At 48.0% G+C, this 17830-nt stretch overlaps 1 protein-coding gene across 1 annotated transcript in view; it reads right to left on the reverse strand.

The window, feature by feature from the left end:
• Nucleotides 1-15686: 15686 nt before the first annotated feature.
• The window catches only part of LOC144467774 (uncharacterized), a 46522-nt gene continuing 44378 nt past the window's right edge, over nucleotides 15687-17830 (reverse strand). The window contains exon 6 of the mRNA XM_078176713.1: nucleotides 15687-16200. Coding sequence (XP_078032839.1) covers nucleotides 15884-16200 — 317 coding nt within the window. The 3' untranslated portion in view covers nucleotides 15687-15883. The remainder of the gene's footprint in view (nucleotides 16201-17830) is intronic.

Here is a 17830-nt window from a genome sequence, read left to right on the forward strand (position 1 = left end):
TCTGCAGGACGTTCGCGGCAGGACGTTGACGCGGTTCTGGGCTGAGTAGCGTCTGTGACCGGCTGTCCCGACTGGCTGGTCTCCGAGCAGCCGAGGTGGAGCGAGAAACCACCCCGGCGCTTTCTCGCGCACGCTCGTCGCAACGCCATAGCAGCGCGTACCCCAGGACCGCGCCTACTTTACGGACGCCTAGACCAGGAGTGCCAAGGTCGCGCCACCAAGGCCACCAACAGAGAGAACGCCGCGGAGAGGGCGCGTTTTCTGCTCCCTCTCTGTCGTGCCTTTCCGTTTGCCACCATAGAGACCGATATCCACGATTCCATGGAACGGATCTTCTCAGCGACGGAGGAGCTCGTTAAGAACATTGCGTGACTACGTCCTTGCTGTCTTCGCACGCGCGCGCCCGCTTCTCGCAGCGCTTTTAGACGTTTTTCTTTCGCTAGCAGGCTATCGGAATACCGGAGGCCGAGGCCTTGGGATTTATTCCCGAGCTCCAATCGCGCGCAAACGTTAAGAGGATGAGTCCCCCGTCAACTTATGCTCCGACGCTTCTTTAAATATTTATCAGACGCTCGCCCCCCCCCCCCCCCCCCCCCCCCCCCCCCCCCCCTTCCCCTTGTACTGGAAACTTACCCGATGGTCCTTGAGCACTGGATTAAACACTTCGGTCCCTTGTCACGCCGCAGCCTCGCTTCGCTGACGAAGGAGACTGTTTCCACAGGGAAACACGCTTATGGGTTTTCTTCGAGTCTTCTTATGCCTGTTACCTTGATGCGCTGATACGTGTGACACTGAGCGTCAACGTTAGTGGATGGTGAAATCGACTGCGGGTTAATTGCGGAGAGTTGAGGACGAAGTGACTTTGTGTCAGTAATGGTTGGTTGAAGTCTAACTGGTTTTGTATCCATATATAATAATGTAAGTATATAATAATGGTAAGTTGAAGATAATTTGATTTAGTATTGGTAGTGGTGAGTTGAAGTTTGATTGGTTTTGTATTATTAATGGTGCGTTGAAGTTGTATTAATTGACTATCGATAGTGGTGAATAGAAGTCAAATCAATTCTCTATTAATAGTGGTGAGTAGATGTCAAATTAATTCACTAACAATAGTGGTGAGTTGAAGTCAAATAAATTCACTATTAATACTGGTGAGTTGAAGTCAAATAAATTCTATATTAATAGTGGCGATTTAAAATAAAATTAATACACTGTTAATAGTAGTAAGTTGAAGGTAAATTAACTCACTGTTAATAGTTAGTAATTGTAATCAATACATTGTCAGGAATTACATATTAGAATAAAATGAGAACTCTCTTGTCCTGTATAATATATTAAATTGTAATCCATATCCACGAAAATGTAAAAAATACAAGTGAAATAAATTACTATAAATGACTACAAATTACCTCTCGAAAAATAAAAATAAAAATAAAAATAACATCAAATGCGACTTACTCTATAACCCATTCAAGAAACACCGCATCGCACTGTACCGATTGATCGCGGAGGATCAACGACTGTACTTACCAGCCCACCCACCGATTTTAGGGTAACATCGCGATCCTTGTTACGTTGTTGCTCCGAGGTTAATTACCCGGGACGCTGTCAACCCGGTGGCGCTGAAACGATCCACGGGGCGAGACGGTTCCGCGAAGTAAATCACCTGGCCCCCGAGACACCGCGGAACGGTTCTTTAATTAAGACAGATAAAAAGTAATGGGAAAGGGAAAGTAACGAGCGCGCGGGCGCGATAAACAACCGGCGGGACCGCGAGAGCGTTAAAGCGGCTAATTAACACGCTGCACTCGGCCGGCAAACCGTAAAGAGAGAATTATGAAGGTGGCTTCTCGAGGTCGGCCGAGTGGAAAAGCGAAATGTACACGGCCGCATCCTGCGACTGCGATTCCCATGAAATATTCATTTTCTCCGGGGTATGGGCTGCCGACCACGTACGTCCCTCGCCATTTTCTCGGGGACGGTTTCGTGATACGCCGCCGTTCTATTAAACGCGCGACGGTGCTCCGCGGAACCGTTTAGAACGGCCGACGATTAGTCGCTTCGATCGCGAACAATTTATGCAAATCTATCTCTCCTTTTTTATTATTCATGCGGCGAGTGCCGACGCATCGAAATAATGCAACAACGCCGTAAACATCGGCTGCGACGCCAGATATACATCGACACGAATCTTGACATCGATATTTCCCGTCCTCCCATGCGCCATTTGGAATTTTCCGCAATTTTTTTAACGCTTCTATCGTCGCGATAACGAATTCAAAAACTCCGCGAAATTATAGTAATATATTTAGTGGAATTGCAAGTTTAAGTCTCTTCCTTTTCTCCGCTTCCTTTCCGCGACACAATTCAACGCCAATTACACGCGCGCCCAAGGGCCCCGCGTCCGTTTATCGGTAGATAAATGAATCAGACAGTGTACCATAACTTGAAATCGTTGCTTTCCGAAGCTAATTGGACGTCTCCCTGAAAGCCTCTCCCCGGTTCCAAGAATATCTGATCGAGACCGACGCTTCATTGAAACGCGTCCGTTGGAAAAGCTTCCCTCTCGCTCGCCTCCGGCTCGTAAAATTTCCGCCGCCGGGCAAAGTGGCAATTTAAGGGAACGAACGAGTATTTATTATAATCCGGGAGCGCGTCGAGTGAAATCGATTTCCGGTTCCGGCATCGGTGCGTCGTTATTTTCCCTCGTTTTCTCCCTATCGGGGATCCGCGTTCACGGATGCGGAGAGGGTGGCCCGCGATTATTATTCCGCCCACGTTCGACACGGCACGCATCTGTCCAAGACGAGATCCCGGCTTTTCCGCCCTCGCGCGCGCCGTTATTACCGTTGACGTCATCGGTTCCATGGTGCGGCCGACGATGCACCATGCTCGGCCAATCCCGTGACGGTGGCGGCGATGATGCATCGACCGCAGAGTTTTTCCGTTTCCTCCGTTCTAATGGAAAAACCGGCGATTGTGGTCGTTCGTCGTGTCGACCCTCGATATATCGACTCCGCGATTATTTCCGGGACGTTAGGGGAGTAGTTAAGTGGGTGAAAGTAACGTGGTATGGTTTCTCCTTTACTATCGTTAAAGATTTATTTCATAATATTACACCAACAACTATTATCGAATTTTTATGTAATAATAATAATAATTAATAGACAATAATGATCAATAATCATCAATGATAATTCGACGATAATCAATAAGTAATCGATGTGAATCAATAATAATCGATAATAATTAATAGCAACCAATAATAATAATAATTCGTAATAAACGATAATGATTAAAGACGACAATAATCTTCCCTCTTCTTTTTTTTTTGCTGCGTGAAAAATACGAATGAACGCTTACATACATACACGAATTAATTGCAATGTCTTACAATTAATGTAATAATAGCCTAAAGACGCGGCGCGCGTTAGAAAATATGTCGACATTGTTCGCCATATGTGTATGTATATATATATATATATAATATATATATATATAATTTTTCTCTTTCACCTCCGTCGATCGCTTTTCGGTCTACATCGTGGAATCGATCGTACGCGCGGTCTCCTCTCTCGCCAAAGCCCCCACGATCGATGAATCGCATCCCCCTTGTCGCGCATCGTTCATTTATAAATCCTCGGCCTCGCGAGCCTCTCTCTCTCTCTCTCTCGCGCCTTCGCTCTTTCTTCCTCTCTTTCTCCGTTTCGCTCCTTTTCTCTCTCTCTCACAGGGCGAGCGTAATTATCTCTGTTATATTTTCTTTTTTAAAATCGGCGCGCGTCTGCCGAAGAGCATCGTATCTCCACAGGCGCCCACGCGACCGCGTGGATCGCGAGGGCGCTCGATCGCGCGGCGGACTTTCGTACACGCTTAATGCTACACACACGATAAATACACATCAACCTCCGATCGATTCTAACTTCCTTGCAAACTCTCTCTCTCTTTCTCTCTCTACCTCTCTCTTTCTATATCTCGCTCTCTCTCTTGTTATCTCTCTCTCTCTCTCTCTCTTTATCTCTCTCGCTTCGCATTCGTCGCCTCTCGCCTCTCACACTCCTCTCGTTTACGCAAGAAAGACAAAAGGTACGTTTTGTTACAATAATAATCAGGAAACGAAGGTGCAGAACCCGAGCCGCGTGACAAAGTCCGCAGGACGACGAGAACGCCAGGCCCGGGCTCAGTTTATTTATTTATTCATTTATCTATTTATTTATTCATTCATTTTATTTATTAATTTATTTATTCATTTATTTACTTTATTTATTTATTTATTTATTTTACTCTCATATATATATTTGTGTATATATATATATATATATTCATTCATCCATTCGTTTATCTGTATATTAATGCGTTTACGCGAATATATTATGGAATATCATTGGATACACGGAAAAAAGAAGCTCGTTAAAATCGTTTTCCTTTTCTTTTCATTTTCATTTTCGTTTACAGAGCACACTGAAGAAGATTTCCCTTTGTTTGTTCTCTCGCGTCGGTTAATAAACTGCAAATTTATTCGCAATGTTCTATGTTACACGGATGGTATAACGGCGATAACGGAACAATATATATAGCTTTCATTTATTTATTCGCATTTATTTTATATATCTATACTTTGCATTCTGTAAAATAGAATAATACGGCGACTGTTTAGGCGAGCAGAGCACGCGCGCCCCGTTCCACGCGGGAACCGTAACAACCCTTCTCCCCTCCATCGCGGCGATTCCCGGAAACGATCCTCTACGCAAATAGAACGTATATATGCGCAGAGATATACTTTCCGGCGCTGTCCGCAGAACCGAAATAGTGAAAATTCCTCTTGCCAAACGATCGCGAAATCAAAGCTCACCCGCGTCGAACGATCGCCGCGGAATCGCTCGCGGTCGGTTCCCAAATGTTCCCGGATGGCCGCGCGGCGCTCCGGCCGATCGGCGAGTGCGATCAATTCCGCGCCGCGGGTCGCGGCTCGTGCGAACTCGCGGCTCGCGATCTGATGTACATAAATCGACGCGGTCGAGGCGTTTCCGTCGACTTTCGAGCGTTACGCGCGAGCAGGAAGCCGCGAGTCTCGCCTCGAGCGCCGCGGTCGGAGCACAGCGAGGACTGCTCGAGCAGCGCGCCCGGCGGATTCGCGCGATCCCCGGATGAGTGTGGAACGCGGCCCGCGCCGCTCCGCTCGCGTTTAATACCCAGAGACAATGTAGTGACAAAATAGAAGACAAGTAAGTACAACAACTATTGTAGCTTAGATGAGAATCTGTTGTTGCCGAGCCTCAGACGCGGCGCGTTGCCTCCCACGCACCGTCGTCCCCTTCCACATGGCGCGTGTCGCTCCGGGGACTTCCGGTCGTCGTCGAGAAAGCCTCGACGGTAAATTCTTTTATTTTTTTTTTTGGCAGTGAACGTCTTGCTTCGGACGAACGGTCCGCGGCGAGCGCCGCGACCCTCGACCTATCGCCTGGCCCCTGATCAGGGCCCTGGCACCCCCACCGTTGTCTCCTGGGAGGCCGCACCAGGCGTCATCGAGCACGTTGCCGCGTCCGGCGAGTGATTCTTGCGACGGACGATCGCGGTGAAACGTGTCTGACGCTTTTCTCGCAAATTTGTCTGAGGCCGCGGCAACTGAGGTATTTTGTGAACGAACGCACGCCGTGTCGCGCTCTCCTCTCTCACGCTCTCCCCTGCGAACAACGGCGCTCTCTCTCAATCTCCATCTCTATTTCTCTCTCTCTCTCTCTCTTTTTCTTTCTCTGCTTACAAACGGAGCGCAGGCTCGTTTCGTCACTCCCGTTTTCCCTTAATACGATTAAACGCTCTTTGTTTGCTTCCTCATTCTTCCAACCCTTTCATCCCACTTTCTCTCTTTCTTTCTTTCTCTCTCTCTTTCTTTCTCTCTCTCTTTCTTTCTCTCTTTCCCTCTCTTTCTCTCTCTCTCTCTCACTTTCGCGTTTTATTTTTCGCTAAATTACTTTGTTTTTTTTTCAACCTCCCTCCCCTCTCTCACACTCACGTTTTACTCTTTTTTACTTTTTTTTTTTTTGATATCTTAACTACCGGAATCATTTAATCGAAGACATGTTTTTTTTTTTCTTTTATGTATTTGTATTCGTTTTGTACTTGTACTGTTCAGCAAGGCAGCGTGTTGCACTTTGTTTACAATTACAATTATAGTCGGGCCGTGATTGTCCACGAAAGATTCCACAACGTCGCGAATGGTTCTTTCATGTGTTTTCCATTTTTCTTTCTTGCATCCTCCGCGCGGATTCTTACTTTCTTTCCTACCTTTCGCTCCCTTTCTCTCGACACCTTTCTCACACTTTCTCTCGCGCTCTTTCTCTCGTTCTCTTTCGTTCACTTTTTCTCTGTCTCTCTCTCGCTCTCTTTGATTCTCGACGCGATGCACAATACTCGTACGATCGCGAACGATTGGAGCCGGACGAGCGATCGGAAAGCGAGCACGTGACAAGGAATCGAGTGCGGCCGCGGTAATAACGCTCGGCCCGGGGACCGTTTTTCTTTTCTTTATTATCGCGAACCGTAATTTTTGAGAACCGTATCAATCCGCGTGGAGCACGCACGTACGAAGTAATAATTTGTGGAATAATTCCGTTCGGTAGCCCTCGGCGAAGAAACTGAGAAAGTCGAACATCGATGGAAGAAAACAAAGAAATCGATCGATGTAAACCGTGCGTAGAAACTCTGATTGGACGCTTGCAACACGTGGAGATCCTTCTGCTTGCCCGACGACCCGGCGCTGTCTAGAGTCTCCCAACAATTTGTGCCTCGTTAATGGTTTGCAAATGATCGCGCGGCCGCTCGCGGAACGGACGATCTCTTCTATCTCGAGGTCTCGGGAATGAAAGAACACGCGGAAACCGCGCGCGCGCGAGCGTTCCGTGACGCGCGATAGAGCGGACCGCAAAAAGAGCACACGCAAACACACACGGACGCACACGCGCACCGAGCCGAGGAAAACGTAGAGCGGCGGTCGCGAGCTCGCGATGCGTGGGCGTGATCGCGCGAACAGGTGCGCCGTTCAAAGGTCTCCGCTTCACGTGGAGCGGCGGGACACGTGCACACGTGTCGGCGAACGTAACCAGCGCCACGGTCCATGTGATTTTTCGCCGACACGTGGCCGACTCTCCGCGACCCGTTTCCTTCGCAGCTCGTAAAGATTTCGCTGCTTACGCGCGGACGACGGGTAAAGGTATTCCGGAGTTCTGTTCGATCGACGATGAATTCCGAGACGTGCCAAAGGTCAGCGATAAAAACGTGTTCGCGACGGATCCGCGTGGTCTCGTAAGTGTCGCGGATAGTGACCGATTACGTGCGATCGCGGCGCTGATAAACGAATTTGGATGCGGTAATCTCGCGATAACGGCTGATCGATCAGTCTTCAAACTCGGCACCAGGAAACGGCTAATTGTGTGGCGCGGCACGAGTGTGTTCGCGCACGCATCGCGATCGATCGCGGTCTCCGATATATATTGAATTGACGAGAAATGAAGAAAGACAAACGAAAGACTGTGATCGTGATCAAATTAATCAAGAAATAATAATTCTAGTACTAATAATTATTATTACAATAATTATAAGAGTAATAATAATAATAGCAGTAATATGATTATAATAGCAATAATTGTGATAATGATAATAATAATAATATTATTAATGATAATAAAATAATTATAATAATAAATTTAATAATAATAATAATAATAAATTTAGTAATAATAATAATAATAATAATAAGTATCCAGTAAGTTCTCCTCAACGCGTTTAAACAATCACTCTCTTAAATCGCTGTAACAAATTGACAAAAAGATTAACATAAAAATAAAACCAAGGAGAATCCTTACAAAATAGGCCTACATATGTATAATATTTATATATGTATATGTATATATATATATATGAATATATGTATATACACATATATATAATATTTTATGCGTGTTATGCATGTATATACGTACATATCTGTATATATATATTTATGTACATAAAAAGTTAACATAACGTGCCATCGACTCCTCGCCAAATATCGTACACACACTTTCTCTATCGTCGTATCCGTTCTCCCTTCGATCTGTCGATCGCTCCACCACCCTCGTCCCAGCCGGTAAAAGAACCGGATCGATGCAATCATCCCTCGATGGCCGACCGATATGACAACAAATATCACCGACGTGTATAATATTATAATTAACGTTGAACAGGCAGAAGACTCGACAGTACAGACGAAAATTCGTACACAATAATACACGGAGAGCAGAACGACGGAAAAATCGTAATTTTTCCCGCACGCGCGCCGTTTGCGTGTGCGTGCGTACGTGCGTGCGCGTATGCGTGCGCGTGCATCATCGACACGCGGGATCCGCACCATCCATATGGAAAGTACACACTCACAGACGATATGTAGAATCGAAATGAAACGATGATATTCGCGTGTCGCGCGCTGCACACCGAACGGAGGCGTCCGAGACGCTTCTCCCACCTCTCGCGGACACTTTTTACGTAAAATCTCTCTCTCTCTCTCTTTATCTCTCAATCTTTGCATCTTCGCTCCACAACATCCTCGATATGTTCCTAACCCTACGATGCGAGCCGCGAACAATCATCGCTGTTCCTCGCAGCTGAACGCAGCAGCTCTCCCGCCTCCGTTCCTCTCGCTCGCGATCATTCTCCGCGGCGCGTTGCTCGCCGAGCCATCGACGACCGGCGATCGCCGACCCGCACGTTTTCTCTCGTGATTACTTCCATTCAGGGACGGCTGATTCTGTGCGGAGGAATTTTTGTCGATGAACAAACTTCTCGGTAAAAGACTGGCAAGAAGCGGTGTCGACGGATCGCCGGCGATCGTTGCTCGAATCGAGACGCCGCATACTCGCGCTGTGTTCGCTGTTCGCGCGAATTCATCCCGGAAGAACGGCGACTTCCTTTCTCTCACTCTCACATTCTCTCTCTCTCTCTCTTTAGCTCTATCTCGTTCGCTCTCTTTCTCACTGTTCTCGTCTCCATCGGTTCCTTTTTACAAATTTTCCTGTTTACTTTGCTTTCGGACAGAAGTGTGATAAAAAGACGCACGCTACGCGTTACAATAGTGTTCGACAATGATGAGCGGAGAGGTGAATCGACCTGTTTCCTATCGTTTTGTTTTAATCCTAGCTTCTCTTGTAAATGCGGTGCTCCGCTTAAAAATGACGCGGACTCTTCCCACCTCCTTACGTACTACCGTTACGGTTAATTAAATCGATAAGACAGTTTAAGTGATATCTTTCCTTTCTTGTGGTTTTTTTGTTTCTCTCTCTCTCTCTCTCTCTCTCTCCCTCTCTCTCTCTTCTTCCCTCCCTTGCTTTTCGTTAACGCGCGTTTTCGCCCGCCGTCAGTTGATTTCTTCGCGGCGCGCAGCGCGTTTCTCCCCAACCCCCGTCTCGTCCTGTTTTCGCTTGCCGTCATCCTCGCGTGCTTTTTCTTCGCAAATTTGCCCCGTTCCGATAAATTTAAAAACTTTCGTAACAATTAATTTATACTTAAGGTTTTTCTGTTCTTTTTTTTTTTGCTTCTTTTCTTTTAATATTAATTATGGCACAATATAAATATTATATTTAAAGTCTTTTTGAAGACATAATAAAAATAAATCTAAGTAGTCTTTCTCCTATATGCTCGACAGTATTTTTCACTTATTATTTTTTTTTTTTTTTCGTTCGTTTCTTACTTTTTCTATCTCAATTTCATTTTCTCTCCACGTTAATTACATCGTCGCCGTTCGAACGACGGCGTCTCATTTTTTTTTTTTCAAAGAACGCGCTCCCTTGTTTCTCTTATTCCTTTTAACCCCTTCATTCTCTCTCTCTCTTTCTCTCTCTATCTTTCTCTCTCGCTCTCTCTCTCTCTCTCTCTCCCTCTCTCAATCTCTTTCTTTCTCTTCTCGTAGTTCCACGTTTTCGAATCGCCCTTTTGGAAAACAATAAAAATAAAAAGAAATAAACGCGAAAGAATTTCGTATCCCTTTCGGAAACCACGAACCGAACAAACGTCCGTTCTCGTGAATAATAATATATCATCCCGCGGCCGCGTGATCGGGACATCGCGCAGGTATCCAGCGGCGGCCGGGATCGATCCGACCCGAGATTGCACGAGATCGTTGACGCAATAAATGCGAAATGGAACGGTTTTTTTCCCCCCACTTAAAGTACGATAAAAAAGACTCTGTTTTCTCCGTCGAATTCTTTTTTCCCCCCTCCGCCGCGAATCGTCTCCCCCCTCCCCGGCTGGATACCGGCCGCGAGTGCCCGAGAAGCCGCCGCGATTTTCCCGATGCTCTTTGGTAAGACAATATCACAATGATCAAGAACAAGTTTTTTTAAAACCAATCGAATTAATAAAAAAAAAAAAAAAGAAAAAATAAGACACACAAACAATCTAATCAGTCGATGTCTCCCCGAGACCGTCGGGGATCGTTCCTTTTTAAAAAAAAAAAGAAAAAAACGAAACAATAGAAAAGGAAGAAAAAGAGTTTGGAAACTATAAAGTATAAATTTGACACCTTAATTTAAACCGCGCGCGTGCCGGCGTATATCCTTCCCCCTTTTAAAATTATACAAAATCAGCCTTCTCGATGATAAAACAAAAAGAAATAATCGCGTTTCAGTTTCGTTTGTTTTTCGTCACAGCGCCAGGAAATCATCATCATCGTCATCATCATCATCATCATCATCATCATCATCATCGTTTTCTCGTTCGTCAAAGCAAAAGAGAAAAACACGAAGAGCACGAAGCATCGGTTGAACGTTTTTTTTTTCTTTTTTATCAAGCAAGTTGTCCGAACGGAAGAACTGGAAACGCTTGCTTTTCGTTGACGGGACACGGTTCCCCGCGTCGAGAGGCCCGTCGGTACCGTAACCCTTTTGCATAGGGCGAGTCCTCGACCGGCACTCTGCTCCCGCGATTATGCGACTCGTGTTCGCCGCCGGGGCTCGCGCGATAGCAAAAACCGAACGCCGACTTGTTGCGTCGCGGATCGCGAAACGGAAATGAAGGAAGCCACGAGTCGCGCCGTTTTCCCCAATTGAATTTAAGCGGAGCCGTAACACCAACGTCCAAGTCCAGCACGGATTTCGCCCCACTCCATACGATTCTAAAACGTCTATACCAAAAACTCGCACACGACGACATAATCGTTCTCCTCTGTGGATTCGCACACGTCAGAGGTACACGTTACCTTACATTATCGATATTTAATATTTACACGCACGTGATATTTAGAATGCAAATAAAAATAGATAGTTTAAAATATCTTCTCTCTCTCCCTCCCTCTCACTCTCGCATTCGCGCGCTCTCTCGCTCCCTCTCCCACTCTTGCTCGTTCACTCTTTCGCTCTCTCTCTCTCTCTCTCTCTCTCTCTTTCTACCGACTTTCTCTCCCGCCTCTCTCTCTCTCTCCGTTTAGAGCTCCCTTCTTTTTTGTTTCCTCCCTGTGATAGCATACGAGACAAAAATCCATGCATTAGAGTTCAGAAAAAAGTTCTTCGATAATATTTCGTACAATAATGTTCGCTTTAAATCCTAGAACGATTAGTAGCAATAGTAATAATGTTGGTAATATTCGTTTCTCGAAAGAAGATGCGACGCGCCGCCCTAACTACATTTTCTCCATTTTCTTTTCTGCTCCTATATTCCATCCACTTTCTTGTTTCATTCCATCTCTTTCTCGCGCTCTCTCTCTCTCTATCTCTCTCTATCTGTCTCTTTCTCTTTTCCCGTGTAAATAGTAAAAGACCTAAAATTCCTTGTTTCGAAGACGTTGGCACATTGGAATAGATTTCTGTGTCTCTGTGGTGTGTACATGTGTGTGAGCGCGTGTATGTCGCGTGTCCCCCGTCGATCCTCGCTCTCGTTTATCTTTTTGCTCGCATCCGGCGACACCGTGATTTGCGACGGTGCCCGCGAATGGGTCGAGTACCCTGAAGAGATATGTTTTTTTTTTATCCATTGGTTCGGGAACCGCCGTGTGCGAAAAAAAATCGGATCCCCCGACCGTCGATCCCCGCGGGGCGACCGTCGACCGCGAAAAATAGCCGGGCACGCCGGGAAAGGCTCCTCCCGCTTTGGTCTCGCTTAAAAAAAAAACGACGAGAAAATAGAAGACAAAGAAAAGGGAAAAACGAAATAATAGAAAACGAACGCGGAAACAAATAAAATCTAATCGCAAACAACAGTCAAATCCACTTTGGTATCGTACCGATTTTCCTCGACTTTTTTCCCGGGGCGTGCTGTTTTCCCGGCGGGATTTCCCATATTTTATTTTTTTTTTCTTTTTATTCGCCCGCAGTCTAATCGATTTCGGGATCGAGGGTCGTCCGGGATCGATCGTCGGAGATCGCCGCGGCGTCCGAATCAATTTTCTCGGCGTAAAGGAGACTCGTCTCTCGGCTCTCTCGTTTACATCTTCATCCCTCCCCCACGCGTTCTACCACCTCCCAAACCCCTTCCCCGTATCTCCGCCTGCTGCCCCCCTCCCCATTTTTTTTTTGTTACTTTTACAATTAACTTACACAACACCGAACATCGATCTAATTCCGTATACTTTTTTTCTGGTTTCTCCATATATCTCTAATATTCTCGTTCTAGTATACCCAACTGAAGGACATCACAGAATTTCCCGATATTCAATTAACCAATTAATTACTTTTTCTCCCCCCTCCCTAGCCCCCTTCACGCGATTCTGCGCACACGCCGGCAATCATAATGTGGAACGTTTCCCTTCCGACTCTACTGTTCGATACTTCTCCTCCCTCTCCTTCTCCGTCGCTCTTTCCCTCTTTCGATAATTCCCCCCCCCCCCCTCCCCCGCTCCCCCAACCCCACCCCGGTTTCGTTTTTGCAGCGCCGAATATATTATATCCATACTTTGATGCTCGTTCGCGTCAGTATATCACAGAATTATTAAAAGGTTTCCAAAATGACTAGTTTAATTTTCACTAACGAATTCTATCTTCAAGCCTTTCCATTTGTCGAAAAGAAATTTTTTCGGAAAGCAAAGATGTCCACGCGCAAAGTTGCCCCACCCCGAACCCCCAGCCCCGATAGTTCTCCCTTTTTTTTTCTCTCCACATTATGCTTTGTCCGGCCGCGGAAAAACTTTTCCTCCCAAATCTCACTCTCACTCTCTCTCGTTCTCTCTCTCTTTCTTCCCAATTATCTCTACGAATGTATACGCAATATGTTAAAAACTCCCGCCATCGGAAGACACCTAAATCTAAAATCGTATAATTTCTCATTCACGGTATACCTCTCGTTCTCGCGAAGATATGTTTTTTTTTTTGGAAAACCCCTCCGCCCCCCCCCCCCCCCCCCCCCCCCCCCCCCCAAATCGAAAACTCCCGTGCCGCCGACCCCGAGACCCGAGAAAATACGCGCACGACCGATCATCGCGTGCCCCCCGCCGTCGTACCCACCCCACCCCCCTCCGTCTCTCTAGCTCGTCAGCTCGTTTTAAATACTTTTCTCCGACCCCCATATTTTTTGTTTTCTCTCCCGCGACTACGGAACCTAAGAATTAGACGTAGACGTAATTTGTTTCACTCGTACTCCCCCACAAATAATTTGTACTTGATCGTTAGTTAATAATGGCGTTTGTTTCATTTTTCCCACTACCAATCTCTTCCCCGTTCTCTTTCTCTATCTTTCTCTTTCCCCCCTTCTTTCTCTCTCTCTCGTGTGTGTAATGTGTGTACGCGTGTTGCAACCTCACGAACCCTGCCCCCCCACCCTCGCGATAAAGTTTCTCTCTGCCGGTGAGCTCTAAACCCGAATACGTTGCGCGACGAACAACTTTGTTGGGCCTGTCCCTCCCGCCTCCCCCCTCCCCGTTCCGTCGCTCCTCCTACTCGCGTTAGCCTCGCACGTTCGCCGAAGCACGGACGCGTCGAAGATATTCGTTCGCGAGGGCGGGACAGGTCGCGGCGGCGTCGATCGATCCCCGATCCGCGCGGCGAGATCGGAACGGGCGGCCGCGCTTCTTTGGCCTGATCGAACGGAAACAATTGGAAATTTACCCCTTACTCGTAATATTGCACATTCGCCGATGAGACGCGTCAATTAACGGGCTCCCAGCCGTGCCGTCGCTCTCCGAGCGAAATTTTAACCCGCCTTCGAAACAACTGTCTTTGGACCTGTCCAAATCGATCGATATTCGCGCGCGTACAATGGAGTTTCCCGATCCGTGTGCACAATGGGAATTTCCCGATCCGCGAAACGCTCCGCGACGATCGAACCGAGGAAATTCGGCGCGGCAGGGAGCGCGTTAAAAAATCCCCCTCCTCATTTCGCGCGCGTTCCGCTCGGTCCGAGGCCGATACGAATTCGAAGACAAGCCGTGTAACCGCCGTTTGTCCCACCCCCGCGCGCAGTTCCAACCCAAGTCGAGCCACGCTTCCCCGTAATCGTTTCCTCTATTCGTTACCCCCGCACACACGCTTCCCTCCCCGTTCTCGTATCTCACCCCCACTTATAAAACCTGAACAAGAGAATATCATCGTTATCAATTATATCGTACGAATATAATATATATAATATTTATATATATATATTTACAGCTCAAAATATTATTTTTAAAGAGTTAAAAATATAGTCTGTGTAATTTGCGCGCACGACGGACCTGTACACGTGTAAGAGCCCCCCCCATTTAACTTCTACTTGCACTTTTCTACGCGCCTCCTATACTCCGCCATCCTAAATCCCCGCCGTGTTTCGGCCCCCGACGCTGTTCACTCCCCCCGCGAGCTACCCTACTTTCTGGCCCGCGGACACACCCACGTCCTCCCCGAACCCCCATTGGCGACCACTCGTCGTCACCCTCGTCCCGGTTCCCGAAATTTGAGCACATGTTCGCATTGATAATTGAATTTCACTTAGGCCTAAGGTTCTCCGATCTACCACCGAGCTGGCAAGACGGCCGACCTTCGATCTACCTATTCGACGACCCGATCCTCGATTTTGGACGATTCGATTTATGATCGCCGATCTACCCTCCGTCGATCGTCTTCCCAGCTCGGCGCGGCGCACCATCCCCTAACGTTCGAGCTGTCTCGCGACAGCTCTGCCAATCACATTTTCATCCTTCTCACTCTCTCTCTCTCTCTCTCCCTTCGCGAAACCCTTTCCTCCTCTTACACGGACCTCGTCGACGCTCGCGTCCTTGTTACAGAATTGACATGATTCGTGGGACCGGTCGGTTCGCAAGACTCGATCAATCACTCTCGCGATCATCTCCGCGATCGTCGCGATCGTCGGCCGGCGACCCAGTCCCTGGAGCTCGTAGAAAACCTCGATAAGCCAGTGGAATGTGTTCACGGGCCCGTGTCCGAGCCCTCGCGATTCGCGACGGCGATTCCCGGTGCCGCGCTCCCATCCGGCTCGCGTACCACGTGGTCTCTTCCACGCGGATGGGAGCGCGGCAACGACGGAATCGCGCGTCTCAGTCGATTAACTCTCGTGTATTCTTTGGATCGATCGCAGTCTTACTCGAGGGGACCGCGGCGCGACGGTTTCGGCAACGAGTTCGGATCGCGGTTCGCGAAGAGGCGCGCGGGTTTTTCTTTCGGGGGTGCGGGGAGAGAGCCTACCGGGTTCCGAGACCGGTCGTTGTTGCCGCGTCGACGATCGACGGGATCGTGGCGCGCCCGGCGGTGGACGCGCGGCGACGATCGTTGACGGCGCGGATGCGGATGGCGACGGTGAGCAGCGAAGAACCGGATGGCGTTGACGATGACGATGATGACGGCGACGACGGGCGGGCGCCGTCGGTGGCGCGGACGCCGCTGGCGACGGTTCCGAGGGCCCGGGACGGGGTCACTGTAAGACGGTTCCGAAATTTTCATTGCGGCTGCTGCTGCATCTGGGCCTTGAGCAGCTTCTTCAGCCTGCCCGAGTAGCCGCGGTGCTGTATGCTCTTGTGCGTCGTGAGCGAGTTCTTGGTGCTGTAGCTCCGGTTGCAGAACTCGCACACGTGCAGGGTGTCCGACTTCTTGTGCTTGTCCTGGAAATGACGCTTCAGGGAGTAGTAGCATGAGTAGTTGCGACGGCAGTACGGGCACTCCGGTGACTCGTTTATGCTGCCCGCCGTCGGCGTCGGCATCCGGTACATGGCAGAGGGAGGCGTCGACGGTGCTGGATGCATCCCGTTGCCCGTACCTGAAAACCGTCCGTCACACGTCAGATTTCTCATCGTTTCAGTGAATCGGTTCGTCTACGCACGCGGGAACAGTCTCGTCCTCTCCCCATCGAACTTTCTTCGCGTTTCACGGCCACGTGGAAGCTACCCTGTCGGTTCGTTGAAATCACTGACCTTGAGACTCACGTTCTATTCGTCGAGATTTATCATGATAGAACCTTTCTACAGGGTAGTTCGATTTGTTAAATATAACAGCGACAAGGTAGACATATTTACAGCCAATTCTTTAAAATTGAATATCTAGTTTTCATAAATGGATTACCCAATTTATTCGTCTATTCGTTGAATTTGTACTAATTAATCATTAGATATAAAATTGTACAAATTCACGGAATTTTAGAATAGATAGATACGACTATAATAACATTGTAAAATTACAGTATGTGACACTGTAAATTATATTAAGTAAATTCTGTTTAAAAAAGTACAGTGTACGATGAAATAAAAATTTACTGTCCTCTGTCATTCTAAGTGAAAAACAGACATTTTGCAATTCTATTATCACAGAAATGGCTGTCTACCCTTAATTAAGTTAAGCGAAATTCAACGAAAGTTTCTCGCAACCACGATAGACTGTTCCCGCGCGAAGACGACAGAGATCGTTACATTCGGAAGGAGAAAAAAAAGGGGGGTGTCGAATTTTCGCAAGTCGTTGGAACAACCGCTAGATTCGTCTCGATCGCTCCGTCGATCGAGGCACCACCGGCCTGGAAATAGCGACCTCGGCTTCCAACCCTGTGTACTCTTCGGGGGTACGATCGAAGACTGCGTGTGTGCCAGCCTTCGACGCCGCATACATCGATCGGTGCGTCGGAGCGTGTCGGATTGAATCGCAAGCGATCCCATGCGACTGGACAGGTAGTATATATGTCGTTAATCGGGCCGAGAGAGTCTTGTAATTATTAGTCGAGCGAGTAGAGATGAAGAGGACCAAAACCACCATGCCAGACCGCGTAGTCGTTTTCCGCGATATAGGTCGAACATCCGGAGAATTCGGCCGCGAGATCGTCGAGCGAGGAAACAGCAAACCGGAAGACGGTCCGTGGGACGGTTCTCGCAACGTAGAAACTGTCGAGATTCTGTAACGAACCTGGTCGATCCGATATCGATCTGGTCGATTCGATATCGACCCGGTCGATTCCAGAGCAAGAACCGTCCTTCGGACCGGATAGTGTGCAGATAGACGTGCAATAGGCTGCAGCCGCGCGGCGCACACGTCGAGATCGCGCTCGGCGTTTACGCGATCCGTCTCGTAGCGAAGCAGCGTGCAGTGCGAAAGGATTGCGGTCGTGCCACGGTAGAGACCGGCAGTCGCCGTCGTATCACACCGAGTCGCGACGATTGCACGAGGACGATCGAGCGCGTCCTGATGCGGCGACCGAGAGACGCGCGCGTATACGTTCATGCACCGCGTAAGAAGGATCGCGGCGTCCCGGATCGAAGAAGCCGCGGCTGACAAGCGACGATACACATGAGCATGCACACAACATCGAACATCGAGAAGCGAAAACGACAGAGAGAACCGAGAAACGTGAAACGAGGAAGAACATATAAATATATTTATATATATATATAACCAGTGGAAGAAAG

This window comes from Augochlora pura, chromosome 3 (genome assembly GCF_028453695.1).
Source record: "Augochlora pura isolate Apur16 chromosome 3, APUR_v2.2.1, whole genome shotgun sequence".
NCBI classification, from domain to species: Eukaryota; Metazoa; Arthropoda; class Insecta; order Hymenoptera; family Halictidae; genus Augochlora; species Augochlora pura.